The sequence below is a fragment of the Penicillium roqueforti genome, assembly GCF_015533775.1.
Source record: "Penicillium roqueforti strain LCP96 04111 chromosome Unknown scaffold_05, whole genome shotgun sequence".
Lineage (NCBI taxonomy): Eukaryota > Fungi > Ascomycota > Eurotiomycetes > Eurotiales > Aspergillaceae > Penicillium > Penicillium roqueforti.
Window position 1 is genome coordinate 357587 of NW_024067569.1, and position 18937 is coordinate 376523.

An 18937-nucleotide genomic window follows, 5' to 3' on the forward strand; every position below is an offset into this window, starting at 1 on the left:
ACAGACTAACATTATTATGAAAGGATTAATGAGTTCATTCTCCAGATTCACTGGAACCAGTTCATTGTATCAAGTACAGATCGAAGCAAATGTATCGGTATCATACCCCCGAGCAAGACGGGATAAGAAGAAGACTAAAAAAAATAGACACGCCACGCTTCCATTCTTCTCCTGGAAAATCAGAGTAAGCCAGACCCAAAGCAAAACGAGTGGCAATGCAAGCAAGATGTAGAGGAGCTGTCGAGCAAATGCATGGACCGGACGCCTTTGTCTCCGCCGAGACAGGAAGAATATGGCAGAGAAATAAAACCAACGCGAACGCCTGGGACAATATGTGGTCGAGGTGAGCCGATGTCATGTCCTTTCGCGCTCATGCCATTTGAGTAGAGAGATATTAGAAGAGAAGTCAAAGAAAGCCACATAAGACCCTTCCTTCGTACTTGCATAGAAATAAACACGCATTGCAATAGATAAAGCAAGTAAATCAGCGAAATCCTTTCCGATCCACGCAGACGATGCATCGAGAAAGATCCAGGGGATAGATGTAACAAACAGGGGGAATCACGGAATAAAGTAGATAACAGCTCGTATAGATCCTGGGTAGGCATACAGCAAACACGCATTAGTGTGCATTGCTTATCGAATCAAGGTAACGAGCGAGATAAACGAGAATAAAAGCAAGAAATCAAGAGGGTATGAAGGTGTGAACAAAACGCAATGGCCGACAGAAACTAACATGCGCTCTCGAGCGCCTCGCGCCGACCAGATAAGAATACAAGTTTGGCAATGACCTGAAATGCAATCCTCCCAATGAAACGAATTAACACAAAAAGGAATGTGAGAGCGCCCAGGTTCCCATGCAACAGAAATACGAAAGCCAAGAAAAGCACTGGCAGAAAAGAAGAGAAAAAAACAGAAAGCAAATCCGAAACAGTACTCCCGAGAGTTATGCAGCCGCCGAATGCTGATCTAGCTCACGAAACGAAGATCCCCAAATGCGCCAGATATCCCAGTTCGTTCAAACATGCCGGGCATTATCTTAATATAACGCTTGGATGGGCTTAGCGACCCATCATGTAGTCAGGGTAAAAGGAATTATAGCCGTTCAGGTTCGGTGTCGGATTGTTGCCGCCGGAATTAGGAGGGGGCGGCGGCGACATCATCATGGAATTGGCTCCGTTTCGGATTCCCAGGCCCGAGTTCGGGTTGTATGAAGTATTGCCCATCATTTGAGCATGCGGATTGACGGGGTTGTGCATGGAGGTGCCATTGCGCATCGGAGGCGCAGGCATGGGCATGCCAAGACCAGGGGGTGCTGCCAGTCCGGGAGGAGGGCCGTTGACGGCCGAGAACATGTTGTTGTGGATTCCACTCAAGCTGCTGCCTCCGGGGACTGCGCCCTGCCCAGAGGGCGAGTTGGATGAGTTCATGCTGCCGGGTTGACCAGAGCGCACACCCAACGGATTCTTTGAGAAGCTGAGACGGATGCCAGTCTTGACACTGTTTGACAGCTTGTAGCCGTACAGCTCATTGAGTGCTTTGCTTGCCATGGCGACCTCGTCGAATTCCACAAAGCACATGGGTCCGTTCTGCTTGTTTCGGAAACAGAGTCGTTTGTACCCGCGTTGTTTGGAGAAAAGGGCCTTGAGTTCTTCCTCGGAGGTGTCTGGCGGCAAGTTGCCGACGTACAAAGTGTTGCAAGGAGGATTCAGGTCATTCGGGTTCGCAGCAGGCAGGCTGTGGCGTGGGGTATGCTGAGCGTTGTATGGGTAACCATGGCCTTGGTTCGGGTATCCAGATGTGGGTGTTCCACCGCCCATGCGTTGCGCGCCACCTCCAGGGTAGTTCTGCAAAGGTGGCGAGGACATGTTGGTTGATAGGGACATATTGGCAAAGCGGTTGGTCGGGATTTGAGGGTTGGTCGCTCGGCGCCCAGCGGAGATATTGGAAGAATGGCCGTTCTCCGCATAGCCCACCGGATCCTTGAGCAGCTCGCCCGTCTCCTCGTCCGGGTCCTCATCGATCATAGACTTCCCAGTTATGCGTGGAAGGTTATCAATGCCATTTCCGATCGGAGATTGTGGGGAGAAAAGGCTATGCATGCGCGATTCGGAGGTCGGAGGAAGTCCTTCGCCAATAGCCTGATTGGGGTTGGCGTTGGATAGCCTCTCCAAACTTTGGAAAGTGCCGTTAAAGCGCGAGGATTGACGCGCTAGGGGACCGTTCGAGGCACCCATTAACGCACGGGTGGCGGTGTGATCGATGGTGTTACGGCGGGTGTTGGACAGATTCGCGCCCATCGGACCGGGGTACATCTCGACGACCATGTTGGCGTCGTTTTTGGAGTTCGGCTTGCCATCGAGGAGTGATCTGGCCTCTTCGGCGGCTGGCAAAGTAATGAATCGCGCGATCGCAGTCAAGAACCCATCATCCTCGGGCAGGTCCAAGGTGACAAAGTCGGCGTCGACAAAGTCTTTGGCGAAGAGAAGCATGCTGCGCAGGGCTTCGCGGCTCGTATTTCGCGGCAGTTTGCGCATGAGAATGGCGCCTCCGTTTCCGCGATTCAGGCCATTTAGACCCTGGAGGTTGCGATCGTTATCGCCTAAGCGCATGTTGGTATCGAATGAAGCTGTTGTACCGATAGGGGAGAAAGGGTATGAGAAAGATGGATTCATAGATGAAGGCGGTTGCGACGCATTCGGACTGTACACGTCGGTCGACATCGCATGCTGAGCCGTCAAAGGCACCTGCGAAGAAGGGAGTGACTGCTGTGGGGGCGAACCGGATGACACGGACTCTGTGAGCTGCGTAGTTCCAAAAGAGCCGGGACTCGTACGAGTGGACTGGCTAGAGCTGCCGCTCATCCCTCCACGAGATTTAAAAAAATTGGATTTTTTTTTTTTCGCCTTTTCTAGGGTTTCGCGATCACACAGGGGGAAGATAGTCCTAATGAAGAAAAAAGGAGTCGCAGGGTTTTGACAGTCGGAGGTCGGGGCAGTGATCGGTAATGCGACAAGATACCGTACACCAAGCGCGATGCAACGACAGAAATGAAGGAAGGCGAAGGCGATTAGCGATTCGATCGAAAGTCGAGTGCACTCGAATGGTGTCTCATCGGATTTGCGACAGGTATGAGCGCTTTGAAAACGATTGAGATAAAGATGGAAATTGACACGAATGGTAAGATGGATGCAGGGAAAAGGGTTGAAAGGAGGGGATGAAGGAGAGTGCAGGGGAGGGGGGGGAAGAAAAGAGTCCGGAACGGTCGAGTGCCAGTCCACCAGTGCCAGATCCATGGATCTGCCCTTCACGACGCGACTCAATGGGGAACCGGTATGTGACCAGAGCGGTACATGGGGTTCTATGCATGTCTGCCCGTGACTGCATGTACTCCCAGGTATATGACAGTACCTGGTCACACTCTTTACACAATCTGGACTCAATTTTACGCCGTCTTACACCTTTGGCCCTAGAAACCGACCGCATGCAGACACTGGCCCAGTGCGTGCCCCGAGGTGACCGGTGGTGACTGTGGAATGCCCCGGTTTTTGTTTCTCTTCTTTCTTTTCTTTTTCTGTTCTCTGAAGATCGGTGGATCATGAATATATCGCTGAGCACCGGCCATGCAAGTACAGTGCCTAAGCGGCTTACCGTTCCCCGGCTCTGCACGCGATGGGGCTCTTTGAAATGAGACACACATATACTAGGTGCATGTTTATTGAATGTAGACTCGGATAGGCAACCCTAAGCTGGTACCAAGTCAATACAATACCGATTATTGGAACCTTGGATACTGTATATCTACTTCAACCAGCCCAGATTGCAATAGCCAACGGCTCGATATCGACTACCTCATGAGACATATCACCACGTACATCACATATCCAACCCATTTTATAATAATAAAAGTCACCGCATACGTTGTACGCCCATGGAATCTAAAAAGTCAAAACCCGGTGATCCTCCAGGGTCATCGACCAATTGCCACGGGCCCAACCCCGGCAACAGATGGGATTGGCTGCGACAGGGAAATGACTCGGGCTTATCGAGCGGCCGATAGTTCATTTGGTTGGGCCGTGGAGAGAAGCCGCTGTTTAGGGGCTTTACTAGCACCTACTTCTTCACAACGTGCCTGAACTGGTCATAGGCGCGTCAAATGTTTTGACTTTCAGGTTTACTGACAAATACGATCGGGTTCCAAGGGTATTATCCGATCCATTTAAGATTTACCTAGTCGAGTGTGGTTTAGTAGCATCTATGTACCTCATGACTCAACAATATATGAGCAGTTTATGGAAAGTATGCTGGAAAGGTATAGGCTACCTCGGTCCGAAGTATGTGCCGCCTAGACAAATTCAAGTCATATCAGTAGATATTCATGCGGCTCATCTACCGCGTAGACTCAGAGCAGTCAGGCTGCCACTTAATATACAGAGGTTCTCACAAGGCAACTCAATAACGCCAAAAATGCCAAATCAGGAAAGAATAAAGAAACACTGCGCGACTTCTGATAGTACCATGCCTTGAAATTCCCGGATGGTGGCCGTCCGAGTACACAAAGAATGTCGGAGGTGAAAACCATGGAAAGACACAGTATCAAAGAGTCGGAATCAAGCTTTGTGAAAGGTAGTAGGTTTGGGCGCAACAAGGCCAGCCTAAGATAAGTTAAGAGTCAGAAAGCAGTCCGTATAATAACAACGTAATCCCCGTCCATGTGATCTGCTTAAAACGCAGGCCCGACAATAGCCGTCCAGATCCTTGATTCCCAAAACTCTCACGGATCAAACAAACAAGGGTGCTTACCATGCTCATCAGTTTCCAGACGGGATCACTAGGCTGCGCACCAACACCAAGCCAGTACTTGGCGCGTGACCGGTCGAGGGCAATCTCCTTATATGGACGGGTTTCGGTATTCTCATCATACAAGTTCGTGGGACGTTTCGGGATGGGGTTGTAGGTGCCGATGACTTCGAGGGGCTTGGCGCCGCGGGCAGAGCTGAAGATCATAGGGTCAATTTCAGTTCATCTTAGATATGTGCACAATTGAAGCACTCCTTGGCCTGACAACGTCCGTGTTTGGCGTTGGAGGCCGGGCGTATCGGGGGTATCCATTCACGGGGGAAAGACCACGTACCGAGCTTGCGCAACGACGATGTTGAAGAAAGGGTTGTGCTTGTTGCCAAAGCGGGCGAGTCGAATCCGGAGAACCATCTTGGCGGGTGCGTTATGCTGTTTCAATTGGGAGAGCGCAAGACTGTTCTTTTGATGATCCCGTCTGCCCTCCGCAAAAGTTCTAGGCCGGAATTATTGTTGATCCGATGGAGCCAAATATGGATTAGCGCCCATATGATGTATGATGTAATGACGTGAGGACCCTCAGTAGATCTACTCTTGAGCTGGCTGTCATTTTGATTTACACATTTTCTGTCAATTGCTCATTTAGTCGAAAGACTATATCTAAAGTACTTACATGATCCGGTCTACATTCGCCCGTATCCGTCTACCTCCCTCCATTCGTCGCTACAGTAAACCAGCAATAATGTCGTTGAAGGTATAGTTGTCTGATATTAGCTCCATCTCAAAACCTAACCATGTTCCTAGGCAATCTCAGCCAAAGATGCCGCATCACTTGACAAAGACCTCATGGAGGTCGGCGGCTGGTCTCTGGACCAGTTGATGGAGCTAGCAGGCCTCTCTGTCGCGGAAGCCGGTCAGAACCATCAATCTCGAGCATGTAGTCGGGCCATACTGATACAAGCAACTAGTCTGGAGGGTCCACCCCCCAAGCGCAGGCAAGAAAGTTCTAGTCGTCTGCGGACCAGGCAACAATGGTGAGAAGCATCTCCAACCTTGCCATTCGAGCAACAGCAACCTAACAAACCACCAGGCGGGGATGGTCTCGTAGCAACTCGCCACCTAGCCCAATTCGGCTACACCCCGTCTCTGTACTACCCAAAGCAGGGCAAAAAGGAGCTTTACGAAGTACGCAATCCCAAACCAGAAGGATCGTAGAAGCAAAAAAAAAAAAGAAGAAAATCTAACCCAAGCCAGCGCCTCAAAACCCAACTGCATAACCTCTCAGTCCCCTTCGTTGACGACTTTGAACCAGCCCTGAAGACGGCAGACTTCCTGGTCGACGCCATCTTCGGCTTCTCCTTCGGCGGACCATTGCGTGATCCATTCGACAAAATCGTCTCGCAAATCGAGTCCGCCAATGTCCCGGTGCTGAGTGTCGATGCGCCCAGCTCATGGGATATCCAGACCGGACCACCGAAGGAAGGACCCGGTGCGAAGTTCATGCCGCATGCGTTGATCAGTTTGTCTGCACCTAAGCCGTGCGTGGCATTTTATCACGGCAGGCATTTTATCGGTGGTAGGTTTTTGACGAAGAACATTACTGATAAGTATGGGCTTGATTTGCCCAAGTATCAGGGCGTTGATCAGGTTTTGGAGATTGGGGTTGATGCGGAGGGCAGATTGTAAGGGAGTAGTGAATGATTTAGAATGAATGATTCAGAATGCTAGTTGATTCAAAAATAAGGAAACATCTATGATGTATCTACGTGAAGTGGAAAATGAGGATATGAATTGCCTTTGTTGGGAATCGCGTTGTCGTCGTTAGGAAGGAATGCATCTCTAATCTGCGCATACCGAATAAAAAAAATAGCACGCACTCTTAGAGAGCCTCCCGGATCTCGCTAATAATGCCCTTGATGCGCGGCTCCTTTCCAGGACCAGAGGCCGAGGCTCTCGCAAGAACACCTTTAACCTCGTAGACTTCTGTAGCAGCGCTCCTAACCTCCTCTCCAAGCGCTGTCACCAGTGTGCCGAGCGCGACTAGTGCTCGGTAAACCGCCTCTGAGTCCTTCTCTCCAGAAATGATCTGAGTTAGTTCCTCTAGGAGGACCAGACCTCGTTCTGCGGATTCTGGAGATTGGTCTCTACCTTCGGAGGTAAGATAAACTGCAAAGTTGATGTAGAGTGTTGTGATGGCGATTGTGAGGTTGCGGTTCGGTGATTGTCCGCTGCTAGCCAAAGCAGTTTTCACTCCTGCCAGGATCTGATCAAATGAGCTCATGGCGAGATCACGGCCGGCAGTCGTCTCGAATAGGTTAGCAAATGTTCGCATTGCGAGCATTGCATTGTTGACGTTAAGAGGAGGTTCAAAAACACCGCTGGATATCACACCCGACACGACATTTTCGTCTTTGTACTCGGCGGATGCTGTAAATGGCGCAGCGGCCGCGAGTAGACGAAGAATATCTAGGCCGGGGAGTCGATTGGCGGCAGGCCAGGTTGTAACGATCTTCAGGATCAATGGCACTCCAGATTCAACCTCGGGTGAAAGTTGGAGTTGTTTGGAAGATTCGAGCTGGCCGCACAAGGAGACAACCGTTTCCACCTCCGAGGGGCTCAAAGCCACGTCCTTTGATCCATCAGACACGAGTTGCGCGTTCAATTCCTGAAGCTTCTTCGTGATAACTTTAAGATTTGCCGAGCGGATGGAGAGATAGATCTTCTGAGGGAGCACCTTAGGGCGCGACTCGGGGGCAGGTGGCCGAGACTCTTCAGCCGCTGCGGCGTCTCCAGGACGGTAACGTCGGTCTGAGCCCCAAGGATCAGAGCCTGCGGGTTCCTGAGACTGCCCAATAGTGGCACCTTGGGTATTCTGAGTGATAAAGTTGGCAACCTGGTCCAGATAGGTCATAGGGAGTTCATTGTCTCCAATAAACTTGGTGGCAGCCTCATATGGATTCTGCGAGGCATTGTATGGTAGTTTCAGCGGAGGCTTTCCATCCTCTATGTCAACATCGAAGACGTAGTCGTAATCCTGACCATGATATTCGGTCTTTCGACCACTGCTTCCAGCCGAGTCCACTACCATACCGATGGCAATCCATTCCTGTGTTGCTGATGACCAGGTGTGGGCGCTCACGGTACCACCAGGCTCTCGGATCATCTGGACCTGGCCTTCCTTGGTTCCGGACTTTTCTTTCAAAAATTCCGGACCAGGTAGCTCCTCTTTATTAATCTTACCCACTTGCTGCTCTGGGATAGCCGACTCCTTGACGGCCTGGTCAAACTGATGTATGGCCTCCGGGGCTGCATGACGGTCAGGGCTTCTGCTGAAAACACGAGCAATGCGGTCACTAGCACCAGTGACGATATCACCGGTCTCACTGCAAGCTGCGACACTCCACACCGAGATTGCGGGATGTGTTATTGTCTGCACACATTGGGTCCCGTTCCAAATCTTCACGGTGCGATCTTCACTAGAGCTCACCAGCTCGCCAGACGGGAGCGCAGCAAGGGAGTAGATAAAGCTTTCATGACCATGCAGAGAGGCGACAAGTTGACCCTGCAGTGTGTAAAGACGAATGATTCCATCATTGCTGGCCGAGGCAAAGTGAGCCCCTGTAGGGTTCGAGGCAGGAAGCTTGCACAAGGCTCGGACGACATCGTTGGAGTTCTGTACGCTTCCGAGTAGGGTTCCCGAGGTATTAAACATCCGAATCATTTTGTCAGCGCAGCCTGCGGTGATGTTAGCATTGTCGGATTTGTTAGGGCGACATGAAGCTAGCATACCCGTGATTATTGTGTTCTCGTCATAGGCCAGCACGGCCCAGACGCTTGCCTCATGCCCCTCCAGTACGACATCACACTCCCATTTGCCGACCTTCCATAGACGGGCCGTGGAATCCCAGCTGCCGCTAACAACCCATTTGCCATCCGGAGACACATCTAGAGAACAGACATTGTGGCCGTGACCTAGGAGCATAGCATCTGCATTATCTTCTGCACTCTTACTAGGCTGCCTGGCTTCAATTATTGCATCTTGTCCAGCCGAAAGTACAAGGCCCTCTGGGAACTCGGGTGTGGGGGGGATGTAGGCTAAGCTGTTGATGAAAGCGCCGCCATGTGCAGCGATGGTATAGTCGTATGCGGGAGGTGAAGTGGAGACGAGCTTCCAGAGCCGAACTGTTGCATCACGAGAGGCCGAAAGGACGACATTTGGATTTGGGAAGACCACAGCGCGAACCTAGATTAGGCCAAAATAATGTGAGTAGTCTGTCTGGTTTGGTGCGGTCAATGGCGTCGGTACAGACGCCTGGACCAGGAGCCTTACATCATCGCCGTGGCCCTCCAAAGTTGCGGAGAGCTTGAAGTCAGGCATACATAAAACTTTGAGGGAAGAAATCGTGAAGAAAGAGGAATCCAAAGAAGAAATAATTCAAGGGTATCACCGCAGACTTAACGATCAATCAAGCTCCCCTGGATGTTGTTGTCCTTTAGTCGTTCCGGGGGATCGCCCCGCCGAAGCATCAATGGTCATATCACGTGGGCGGTAACGCCATTCGGGGAACCTGCTAGAACACGAGGTCTTACTTATCAAGTACTAGCCCTACCTACAGTAGGCAAGGACATGCTCAGGTGGTCCTCAAGTGACTCATTCGTCTATCATACTAACTAGTGAATCCTCGGGCAAGCTTGGAATCATCTACAACATAGTGGACAGCCATCTCTCCTCCAGTTAGCCAATCTAAGGATCACATCAACATAGAAGATTCACAAACCCCAATTTGATTCCTTTCCTCGTTATGGAACAACAAACAAACATTTCAACTTGATTCACTGCAGTGAAAGGACGGTGAGAAGTCAAGACTCGAAGATATCCCGTCTCGCCCCATAGAAATCAACACATTAGATTGTTTTTTTTGGTCCTGCTCTAAAGGGATTGAGCATTTTCCCTGATGTATCTTACCTGCATATGCATCTCTCGGATACCTAAATCTAAACCATTGTGAAAGTAGTGACAAGGAAAGCTGACGCACTTGGGCCTCTCATCCTTACCCCCCTGCATGCATTTCAGGACCGCCTTTCTGATCAGGTGTCGCATCTCCGCCACTATTTTTTTCTTTCCGCCAACCACGCAACTGTATCTATATCATTGCCATCATCTTAGAAGCTGTTGTTTTGTCCATCATGGCCAACCCAACTGAGCCAAATGAGCCAAAGTATGACACAGTCACTATTTTTGATGAATTTAACGATCCGGAACGCCGAAGCATGGTCGAGTTGATGATACGTCGCTCCCCTTCACTGCACCAAATTTGTTGGTGCAGCGGAGCATCCACTACCATCGATGGAGTTATTAGAGTTACAGTGGATTCTACATTGCATTGCAGGGATGCACGGAGCCGAGGATGATGCGAATGAGATTGACTAACACATCATACTTGTGAGATGTTAGGTCGATCTTAAAAAAAGAGTTAAAATATGTACCTCGGGGCCGGTGGCCCTTTTCATGAATTGTAGTTTTCATTCAGATGTATGAGTTATATCGGAAATATACAAGGAGCTACGGGGACTTAAAGATGCAGAACAATCCCTATCTCCAGCAAGACTTCGAGACTAGAGATCAAGAAATAGCTGCAACCCCAGGCGATCGCATATAATACGACTGCCAGTCATCGATAGCGCCCTGTACGGGTATAGTAGTCTTCACTAACACCCTGTTCCTTTTTCCTTACAGTCTTTGCCCACTTGTTAAAGTGCTCGCGGAGAGTGACTACCGTCGCAGCCTTGAACGAGGGGTCTTGGAAGACCGTCGGGGCAAATGTATTGAGGAGATTAAGACCACTATAGAACTCTAGGTACTCTGGAACTGCGCTTGGGAAGCGGTTCATAAATTTCTCCCACTCGGCATCATCTTGGTACGTGCAGTGGTAAATCACAAAGCCCTATATCGTGAAGTTATCTTTTTTAAGAATCGCCTCAAGCCTATCGGCCTCATTCGAATCGGATTTCATTTTGGGATCACGTTTCGAAGGAGTAAACACTGTTCTTGAAAAGGTAGTTGTGTTACTGAGATACAGTGGCGATGACTTAGCGAGACGTGAAGTACGTGAAGTGTTATTGATGAGAGTAGAGAACCCAGGGATACCCGGGCGGGAATAAAGGGCGTATTGGCTGTAGATGCGAGGAAAACATGAAGTTCAAGAGCTCTTCTGGTAATCATGGATCTGGTAACTTTTGGGATGAAGGGTCCGGGGCTCTTGTTATGAAGTGACAGGGAAGAAAAACAGAAAGCTCGGTATGTTAGGGAGTTGGGTACGGACCACGGTCCACGGGTAAACAGGTTCCACAGATGCAGGGTTTGAAGGTAGGGATAAAATTGTTCTCTCAAACGCTCTAGTTTCACAAATCGGCAGGTTTCCAGGCTAAAACACTTGTACCTGTCTGGGTTAGTCGGGGTCGGGAAGCGAAGTGGATTTAAGGAGCGGAGCAATTGCAGGTTCCACGGTTCGGCTACATTCCGAGTCTTGGCATTTGGTGTCTACATTAGTCAACTCGGTTACAAGACTCACAATTTTTATTCTTCGCTCATTAGGAGAATTCAACTTTATTGTCTCATACAAAATACTCCTGCCACTTCAATCATATGCCAACAGATAACCAGTCACCGTGTAAGTTGGGTAGCTAGTGATTGAACCAACGGCCTTGACGCAATATGCATCGTCAAGATCGAGGAAATACAAATCTGTAAGAGACATAGACTGAGCCAGAGATACTTGGGCACACGTATCCCCTTCCTGAACCTGAAAGAGAATTAACATTTGAAGTAACACTTAAAGTCCCTAGGCCGTGGAAAATGGAATAGGTGTCAAATACTTACTGAATACCACTGACTACAGTTGCGGTTACTGTTATCCATGGCATTTGTTGGGACTGTTTTCAACTATCCAATCTGGCAGCCTGATATATCTCAACATTATCATTCAATAGTCAGAGCCAAGGGGGGGAGGAGTGGTCATATCAACACCCTAAACTAAATAAGGAAAATGATGAAAGAAAGAAGACGCAATTGTAAAGCTCGAACATCTTGCTTAGCTATCTAGCTATCTAACAAACAATTCAATGAAACAAACAGCAGATAGTAGCAGATGCAAAGATGCAGACGGTATTAATGCTACTTGCTTGGAAAGGCGTGAAAGGCGGCCGTTTCTGGCTTCCTTTAATCCGGCTAGACGATATATTCTATATCCCTTCACGCTCTAATGCGCCTTAGGCGCCGATATCGATAGGTCAGCCCTCAAGAGGGAGACCTTACGTAACCTTAGAGGTTAGAACCAGTCGCTTCGCTCTGTAACGACTATCCCGGAGGCCTTAGGCCGTCGAGATTACTAGTACATGCTTATTTGGTGTTGGAGAGCACGATTGTTTGGTGTTTGCTTGCCTGCTTGTGTCAAGATCTACTAAATCTTCATCATATGCTTCATGTTTGCTTGCTTGTTCGTTTGCTTGCTCGCTTACTATTAGATTTTTTGCAACGTTTGCAAATTGATCAGCTATATCAACTGGCTGCCTTCCACTTTGCACTTGCTTCTTCTTTCCTTCTCCCCATCTTAATTATCTAGCTGACGCCTTACTTGCCTGCCTGCCTGCTTGCTTCCCGTTGTTGTTGTTGGACTTCCAGTACCGCCTTCCCGATCGGGTGGCGGAGATGTAACAGTCCCACTAGTTTCTTCCTTTCCGCCAACCACGCAACAGTATCAAGTATATCGTTGCCATCATCTTAGAATCTTTTTTTTTGTCCATCATGGATCAACCAACTGAGCCAAAATATGATACAGTCACTATTTTTGATGAATTTCAAGATCCTGAACGCCGAAGCCTAGTCGAGACGATGATACGTCTCTACCCTTTCCTGCGCCGAATGACTCGCCATATGTTCTTCATGTTATGGTTTAGCGATATCGATAGACTCAGATGGTTTGCGACAGAAAATCCTGATAAGGATATGAAGACAGCTATAAAGACTCAATTTTTGCCCCATTACATTGACGTGCCTGGGCAGTATAAGTACATCGAAGACGACTTCTACAATACTAAACTGGCCATTCGATTAGTAATAGGGGCGGGCAGGAAACAGCCTAAACCAGAGAAACCAGAGAAACCAGCAAAGGGGCAAAAGCGCGAGGCCGACGATGTGCCCGTAGACGAATCCTCGTCTCCTGGGAAGCGCCTAAAGGGCCCGCCTGCGAGTATGTCTGGTGAGGAACCAATGGGTTCGTCGGAACAAGCTACACGTGGAGTTTTGCCACGTGGTAAAGCAGTTAGGGATGCCGTATGTTAAGCGGAAAAAAGGATATATCAGATTTAATGCTAACTTCGAATCTTTAGGCCTTGACTCGCGATGGGAATGCATGTGTTCTTACCAGGTTTGGTATACATGGGCTGCATGTATCCCATATCCTCCCATTCAAGCTGAACAATAGCTCTCGAGAAATAGAATGGTCCATCTTAGAAGGATTCTGGGGCGTGGACAGAGTGATGAAGTGGAAAGCGGAAATAATGACTATCGATGATAATGATGGCAAAGTGGATACTGAGCGAGTGCAGAACCTCATCACCTTTATGGCCCTAGTCCATACCTACTGGGATAATACTCTTTATGCTCTTCGTCCTATCTCAATTAACACGAAGAAGACATCGATGGAAGTTGCCTTCCACTGGCTCCCTGCTCCTGGGAAAATCACGAAGAAAGCTTCTGACAGTATCGAGACGATGCGGCACCCGTTCCCCCATGATATCAACAGCTTTACGGAAAGCCCAGGCGAAAATATTTGCCTTATTCACGGTGAGATGAGATCTCTCATACGGTCGGGGCATATTTTCACCTTGGAGACCGATGATCCTAAGAGTAAACCGCTACCGTCGATGGAGTTGTTGGAGTTGCAGTGGATTCTACATCGGATTGCAGCGATGCGCGGAGCCGCCGAGGATGACGAGAGTGAGATTGACTCCGATGATGATTCAGTTTGTGTCCCTTCGGGATCGTGAGCTCCGGTCGAAGTAGCACCGAATTTCCAACGGAGAATACCCATCCGGTTATCCCGTCCATCTCCCTCGCCCGAAACAGACTCGCCTCAAAGTAAGCCTCCCAGTGTGCCAACTCTTTCTCCCGCACCGGCAAGAAAGTTGTGCGAATCCAGGCTTCCTAGCGCGCCGACTCGCTCTCCCCCTCCCGTCAGAAAATTGGGCGAAAACAAGCCGCCGACTCTCTCACTTTCGCCTGTCAGAATGGCCGGCGAAAACAAGCCCCCCAGAGCGAGCCAATCCATGTCGCCCACAAGGCTTCGGCGTGGGTATTTGAGCGATGAAGACCTAGATCGCTCTGTTGAGTAATTCTTCCGACTCCTGCCTTTGCAGACATACTTGTCGCAATCAGCATGACTGTCTACCATGTGAATTCATGGATCATTAACTTCCTATGGATTTCTGCTGGGCCAATTGTGCTTACCTTGTTCTTTTCTTTTCCTTGCCACGATCTGCATGATTGGCTGTCATATGTCTTTACATATCGTTGACACATGCTTGCTTGCTTCTTCTCTTTCTATCTATCTAGGTATTTGAACCAACTGCACTGTTTCTCCATTGAACAGTCCTTGCTTAAAAGTTAAAGTGGAGAGAAAGGCGGCCTTGTCTGGCCTCTCATTCACTGTCATTGTTATGTAGAGTAATCTTTTCAAGTATCTTTTCAAGTATCTTTTAGATGCTTTGCTACAATTTTTCCTGTCTCCTTTTAGATGTCTGTCAATGTCTAATTAGAATAATTTGCCGTCAACTGTCGCTACCATATACAAATAGCATGTCACGTGCCTAGATTCTACCCGAATTAGATTAGCGCATGCCTTACCTAATAGGTAATCTCCAGGGCTGCCCGTTATTGTTTGAAATTGAAATTCGATATCCCATCTACACCCCAAAGGAGTTTCGTATTCCCAGAGGCCTTCTCTCCTTTTCAGGTGTCTGGTTGGAAAAATTCTTGTCCAATCCACTTTCGATCCTTTGTCATCGGCTCTTCCTCGAACCCCACATATCTGTTTGATGACTTGACGACACTGACGAATTTCTTATGTACCTTCCTTAGACATATTGAACTCTCTCTCGGTCTGCTTCCTAGATTTTCATCTTGATATCAACTCGTGGGCTCTCGGTTGGGCACATAGCACTTTGCTGATCTGATTGTCTTTCTAATACCTAACATCAAAATCACTGAAACCTCGGAACTTCCTTCAACACCGACAAAATGACTGCCGGTGAGTGATTTGTGTAGAATGGAATAGAAAATCACTGTCTTGATATGTTTACTGATAGGTCTTCAACAGATATCCCCAAGGTAGTCCCTCTGACTTGCCACGGGCATTCTCGTCCGGTGACGCATCTGAGCTTCTCTTCCACCGTCGAAGACGAGCAATATTACTTTATCTCTTCATGCAAAGGTAAGAAAAAGCAATGATTCTCACCAGTTACAGGATAGTCACTAACCGACTAAAGATAATAACCCCATGCTCCGCGATGGCATAACGGGAGACTGGTACGGCAAATGAAACCAAAGCCGTGAAGCACCCACTAACATCAAACCCAGGATTGGAACATTCCTCGGCCACAAAGGTGCCGTATGGCAAGCAAGGCTCTCCGCCGACGCCGCCATCTCAGCAACAGCAGCCGCCGATTTCTCAGCGTAAGCAAAATCCCCCCAACCCACCTCCCACACCAATAAACTAACCCCAACCCCCAAAACAGTAAGGTCTGGGACACCTACACAGGCGAATGCCTACACACACTGCAACACGCACACATCGTGCGTGCAGTAGCATTCCCAATCCAAGCGAACCCGCAAGTGCTCGCGACAGGCGGCGCAGAGAAGAAGCTACGAATCTTCGATCTAACGCGGGGCGGCAGTTCCAGCACGGGCTCAACACCGCCTCCCCCATCCTCGGCCTCTCCGGCCACCGAGAATGGCGTGGCGAGCTACGAGATCGGCGCCGGCGTGCACGGCGGGACGATCAAGTCTATCGTCTGGAACCAGGACTACAATGTCATCACTACTGCGGCGGAAGACCGCAAGATCCGCTGGTGGGATCTGCGCTCGCGTGACCCGATCGTTGAGTATGCGGTTGATGGCACGATTGGCTCTTGCGAGCTGAATAGTCTGGCGACGAGACCTAATGATGCGGGGATTTTGACTGTCGCTGCTGGGAAGAGTGTCTATCTCTTTGATGGCGTGCAGCCTGGTCGGTTGCTGAAAAAGGCGGATTATGACTATGATGTTGCTAGTGCTGCCGTTAATAGCGAGTCTGGTCGTCTGGTGACGGGCAGTGCGAATGATACCTGGGCAAGAGTTTATGATTTGAACACGGATGAGGAGCTGGGTATGTTTTGCTTCCTATGCTTGTTAAATCCGAGCTAACTTTTTTTGCAGAGGTTCAAAAGGGTCACCATGGTCCTATCTGGTCTGTCAGCTTCTCCCCTGATGGCAAGCTCTACGGCACTGGCAGTGAAGACGGTACTATCAAGTTATGGAAAGCATGCCGCGAACCCTATGGGCTGTGGAAGTGAACTTGCTTCTCATAATTGTTACAATGTAGAAGACTTTACGGAAGAATACCATATCTTCTGTTTTTATCGTTTGCGGTCTTTGTTCTCTTTATAATTGGCGGCGGCCTTGATTGGATTTATGCTCTATCGAATTGTATCTTGGCATCATCCATTGATTGCGAACAGCCTCCTGCTCTTTATATGCAGACTTTTGACGTACACGAGTCGGGTTTTACCCACGACTAGACTATATAAAGACAAGAACGAAGACACCGAACAATGCAAAAAAAAACCCCAAAAAACTATATAATGAGCTCCCAGTTCGCCAGTGTGGATGCAACGAGAGGAAGGGCAAGGATAATGGTTCATCAAGAGTAAACCAAAGCAGTAGAAAGCCGAATGTGTGAAATAGACCGAGTTACAATTTGGTGGTTGAGGTAAAGTACAGAGTTTCAGCCCTCATGCTGAAAAGCCTCAGCGATGGAAAGAGAGAAGAGAAGAGTTGGAAAAAGGCCAAGGTGGTCCGAATTCATAGAAAAGTCCAAAAGCAAGGATAGAGGTCCCAAAATCTTAAATGCGAAAGACAAGCGAGTTTATTGTAGTTCGAGTGACCGTGAGGTATTACTCAATCATATCGATATCATCGTCGGCAGCGGGTGCGCTAGGGGCCGGAGCAGTCTGCTGAGGGGCGTCCTGAGCGGGTGCAGCAGCTTCACCACCGCCGTTGTTGGCACTACCCCAGTAATCTTCCATCTCCTGGTCCAACTCCTCCTGAGTCTTGCGCGGACGGGCATTGGATCGGCGGTTGGATCCTTCAGTCTGTTGGGAACGGTTGTCGCGGCCACCACCACGTCTGCCTCCGCCGCGGCGGTTGGGAGAGCGCTGGCTGGAGCGTTGCCCGGGAACGTAACGGTCGATGTTGTCTGGGGCGGGCTTAGTGACGTCGCTGCGATGAGCACGACCGCCACGGCGGCGTCGGTCGCTGTCCTCGGGGCTCATGCTACGGTCGTCGCGGGGGCGCTCTACGCGGTCCAAAAGGCTGGACCTAGGGCGCTGTGCGGACTCGAGGGGGTTACGTTCACGGCGGCCGGGGACGAGAGAAAGACGAATGGGCTGGCCCTTAGCGTTGGCTCCGTCGTACTCCTGAATGGAGAGGTGTGCATCCTTCAGGCGGGCATATGTGACGAAAGCAACTCCCTCGGAGCGTCCAGCGCGGTCGTAAGAGACAGTAAGTTCAGAGACGGGTCCAATTCGGCCGAAGAGATCCTGTTCAGCGAGGGGGTTTGTTAGGGTGTTATTCTGTGATGGTTTGAGTATGATTGAAACGTACTTCAAGATCGCTTTCAGTAATGTCGTAGTGGAGATTATCCACGCGAACCTTGGTCAGTGAGCTAGGGCTAAGAATTCAATTAGCGCTGTCAGACAAGCTTAAAATTTAAGGCTGAAGGAGGCGCCTACCGATCGGAATCATGTCCGTCGCGGCCTCTGCGGCCTCCACGGGACGGGCGGGCTGGAGAGGAATGCTGTTAGATAGGTCCCAGCAAAGTACGGGAAAGCCACATACATCGGTCGTCGTCGAATTTGTCGTGCACCCAGTCTCTATAACCAGAAACCCGTCAGTATCACCCACACCGTAGTAGATAGGAGGTATAATCACAGGTTAAGATCGACACGGTCTGAAGTGTATGGCTGTTATTATCGAAGGAACTTAGCGTTAGCTCCAAGTCAGATGAGATATCGTGCAAAGTTCTTTTCCATGTCTTTGCCGTGGCGTGGTCGTTGGCGAGTCTCCAACGATCCAGGGGACTGGCTACGATTGTCACGGAGCAAGGAGAGAATTCGCAGAGGAGGAAAAGGAGGGCGGACCTGGACACCGAGTGTGATGTTAGCTTCGATGCTATGCAAATGGGACTCCAGAAGAAAGCCTCGGTTTCTAGTCAAGCTGTACCTTTCTGACGCCATCGCGCTCGTGACGACGGCCGGAGTTATTGTGACGACGAGAACCACCACCACCGCCTGAAGTACGACCAGGGTTCCGCTGCAATTGAATGAGTAAGTTGCACGTTTTGGTGGTTTCATTAGTCGCTGGAGCCTTACCGTGTCTTCAGCGATGATTTCGTCCAAGCTGCGGTCCATCTTGGAATTTATGGTTGAGGGATGGGATTGAGGGAGGAGATAATATGCGTGAGAGAGCGCTCGATCAAGAAATTCACCTATGACCAGCGTTTGAGTGAAAAAGATCGAAAGGAGTGGGACGTGTCAAGGGTTACAATTAGTCGCAGACTCATCATCAGCTGCGATGATCTGGGGGCTGTCACATGATATATCCTTTACTAATACGGTAATGATCCACCTCATACATCTATAGATCGGACTAGAATAGCTTCAAAGATTCGATTGGGGTGAAGAATTGGTGATTCAATGTCATATTAGAGTCTCTTGGCCATCCTCGCTTGCCCACGTCTACCGATGGTCTGATAATTGAAAATGTTCACATGGTATCCTGATCATTACAAACAGCAAGGCATACATCAACACAATACATACATAC

At 49.4% G+C, this 18937-nt stretch overlaps 7 protein-coding genes across 7 annotated transcripts; 3 read left to right on the top strand and 4 right to left on the bottom strand.

Annotated features, from left to right (window-relative positions):
• Positions 1 to 1061: 1061 nt before the first annotated feature.
• LCP9604111_3326 (uncharacterized protein) lies at positions 1062 to 2864 on the bottom strand (the record flags this gene model as incomplete). Its single annotated transcript, XM_039070902.1, has 1 exon — positions 1062 to 2864. The coding sequence occupies one exon, from the start codon at positions 2862 to 2864 to the stop codon at positions 1062 to 1064; it is 1803 nt and encodes a 600-aa protein (XP_038930593.1).
• A 1746-nt stretch (positions 2865 to 4610) lies between these two features.
• Positions 4611 to 5211, bottom strand: LCP9604111_3327 (mitochondrial 37S ribosomal protein bS16m; the record flags this gene model as incomplete). The annotated part of the gene is made up of 3 exons (XM_039070903.1): positions 4611 to 4655; positions 4804 to 4996; positions 5135 to 5211. The coding sequence occupies 3 exons, from the start codon at positions 5209 to 5211 to the stop codon at positions 4611 to 4613; spliced, it is 315 nt and encodes a 104-aa protein (XP_038930594.1).
• Positions 5212 to 5539: 328 nt separating this feature from the next.
• Positions 5540 to 6483, top strand: LCP9604111_3328 (NADHX epimerase; the record flags this gene model as incomplete). The annotated part of the gene is made up of 5 exons (XM_039070904.1): positions 5540 to 5551; positions 5602 to 5710; positions 5766 to 5831; positions 5888 to 5982; positions 6052 to 6483. 5 exons carry the CDS (start codon positions 5540 to 5542, stop codon positions 6481 to 6483), a joined length of 714 nt encoding a protein of 237 aa, XP_038930595.1.
• A 193-nt stretch (positions 6484 to 6676) lies between these two features.
• On the bottom strand, positions 6677 to 9175 carry LCP9604111_3329 (WD repeat PLAP family protein; the record flags this gene model as incomplete). The annotated part of the gene is made up of 3 exons (XM_039070905.1): positions 6677 to 8532; positions 8587 to 9040; positions 9128 to 9175. 3 exons carry the CDS (start codon positions 9173 to 9175, stop codon positions 6677 to 6679), a joined length of 2358 nt encoding a protein of 785 aa, XP_038930596.1.
• A 3426-nt stretch (positions 9176 to 12601) lies between these two features.
• On the top strand, positions 12602 to 13845 carry LCP9604111_3330 (HNH endonuclease signature motif containing protein; the record flags this gene model as incomplete). The annotated part of the gene is made up of 2 exons (XM_039070907.1): positions 12602 to 13129; positions 13186 to 13845. The coding sequence occupies 2 exons, from the start codon at positions 12602 to 12604 to the stop codon at positions 13843 to 13845; spliced, it is 1188 nt and encodes a 395-aa protein (XP_038930597.1).
• A 1249-nt stretch (positions 13846 to 15094) lies between these two features.
• Positions 15095 to 16407, top strand: LCP9604111_3331 (WD40 repeat domain-containing protein; the record flags this gene model as incomplete). Its single annotated transcript, XM_039070908.1, has 6 exons — positions 15095 to 15104; positions 15174 to 15287; positions 15343 to 15382; positions 15434 to 15529; positions 15592 to 16220; positions 16271 to 16407. 6 exons carry the CDS (start codon positions 15095 to 15097, stop codon positions 16405 to 16407), a joined length of 1026 nt encoding a protein of 341 aa, XP_038930598.1.
• Positions 16408 to 17007: 600 nt separating this feature from the next.
• On the bottom strand, positions 17008 to 18522 carry LCP9604111_3332 (putative RNA binding protein; the record flags this gene model as incomplete). The annotated part of the gene is made up of 8 exons (XM_039070909.1): positions 17008 to 17652; positions 17717 to 17783; positions 17845 to 17896; positions 17951 to 17985; positions 18044 to 18062; positions 18201 to 18252; positions 18335 to 18424; positions 18484 to 18522. The coding sequence occupies 8 exons, from the start codon at positions 18520 to 18522 to the stop codon at positions 17008 to 17010; spliced, it is 999 nt and encodes a 332-aa protein (XP_038930599.1).
• Between the last annotated feature and the right edge of the window lie 415 nt (positions 18523 to 18937).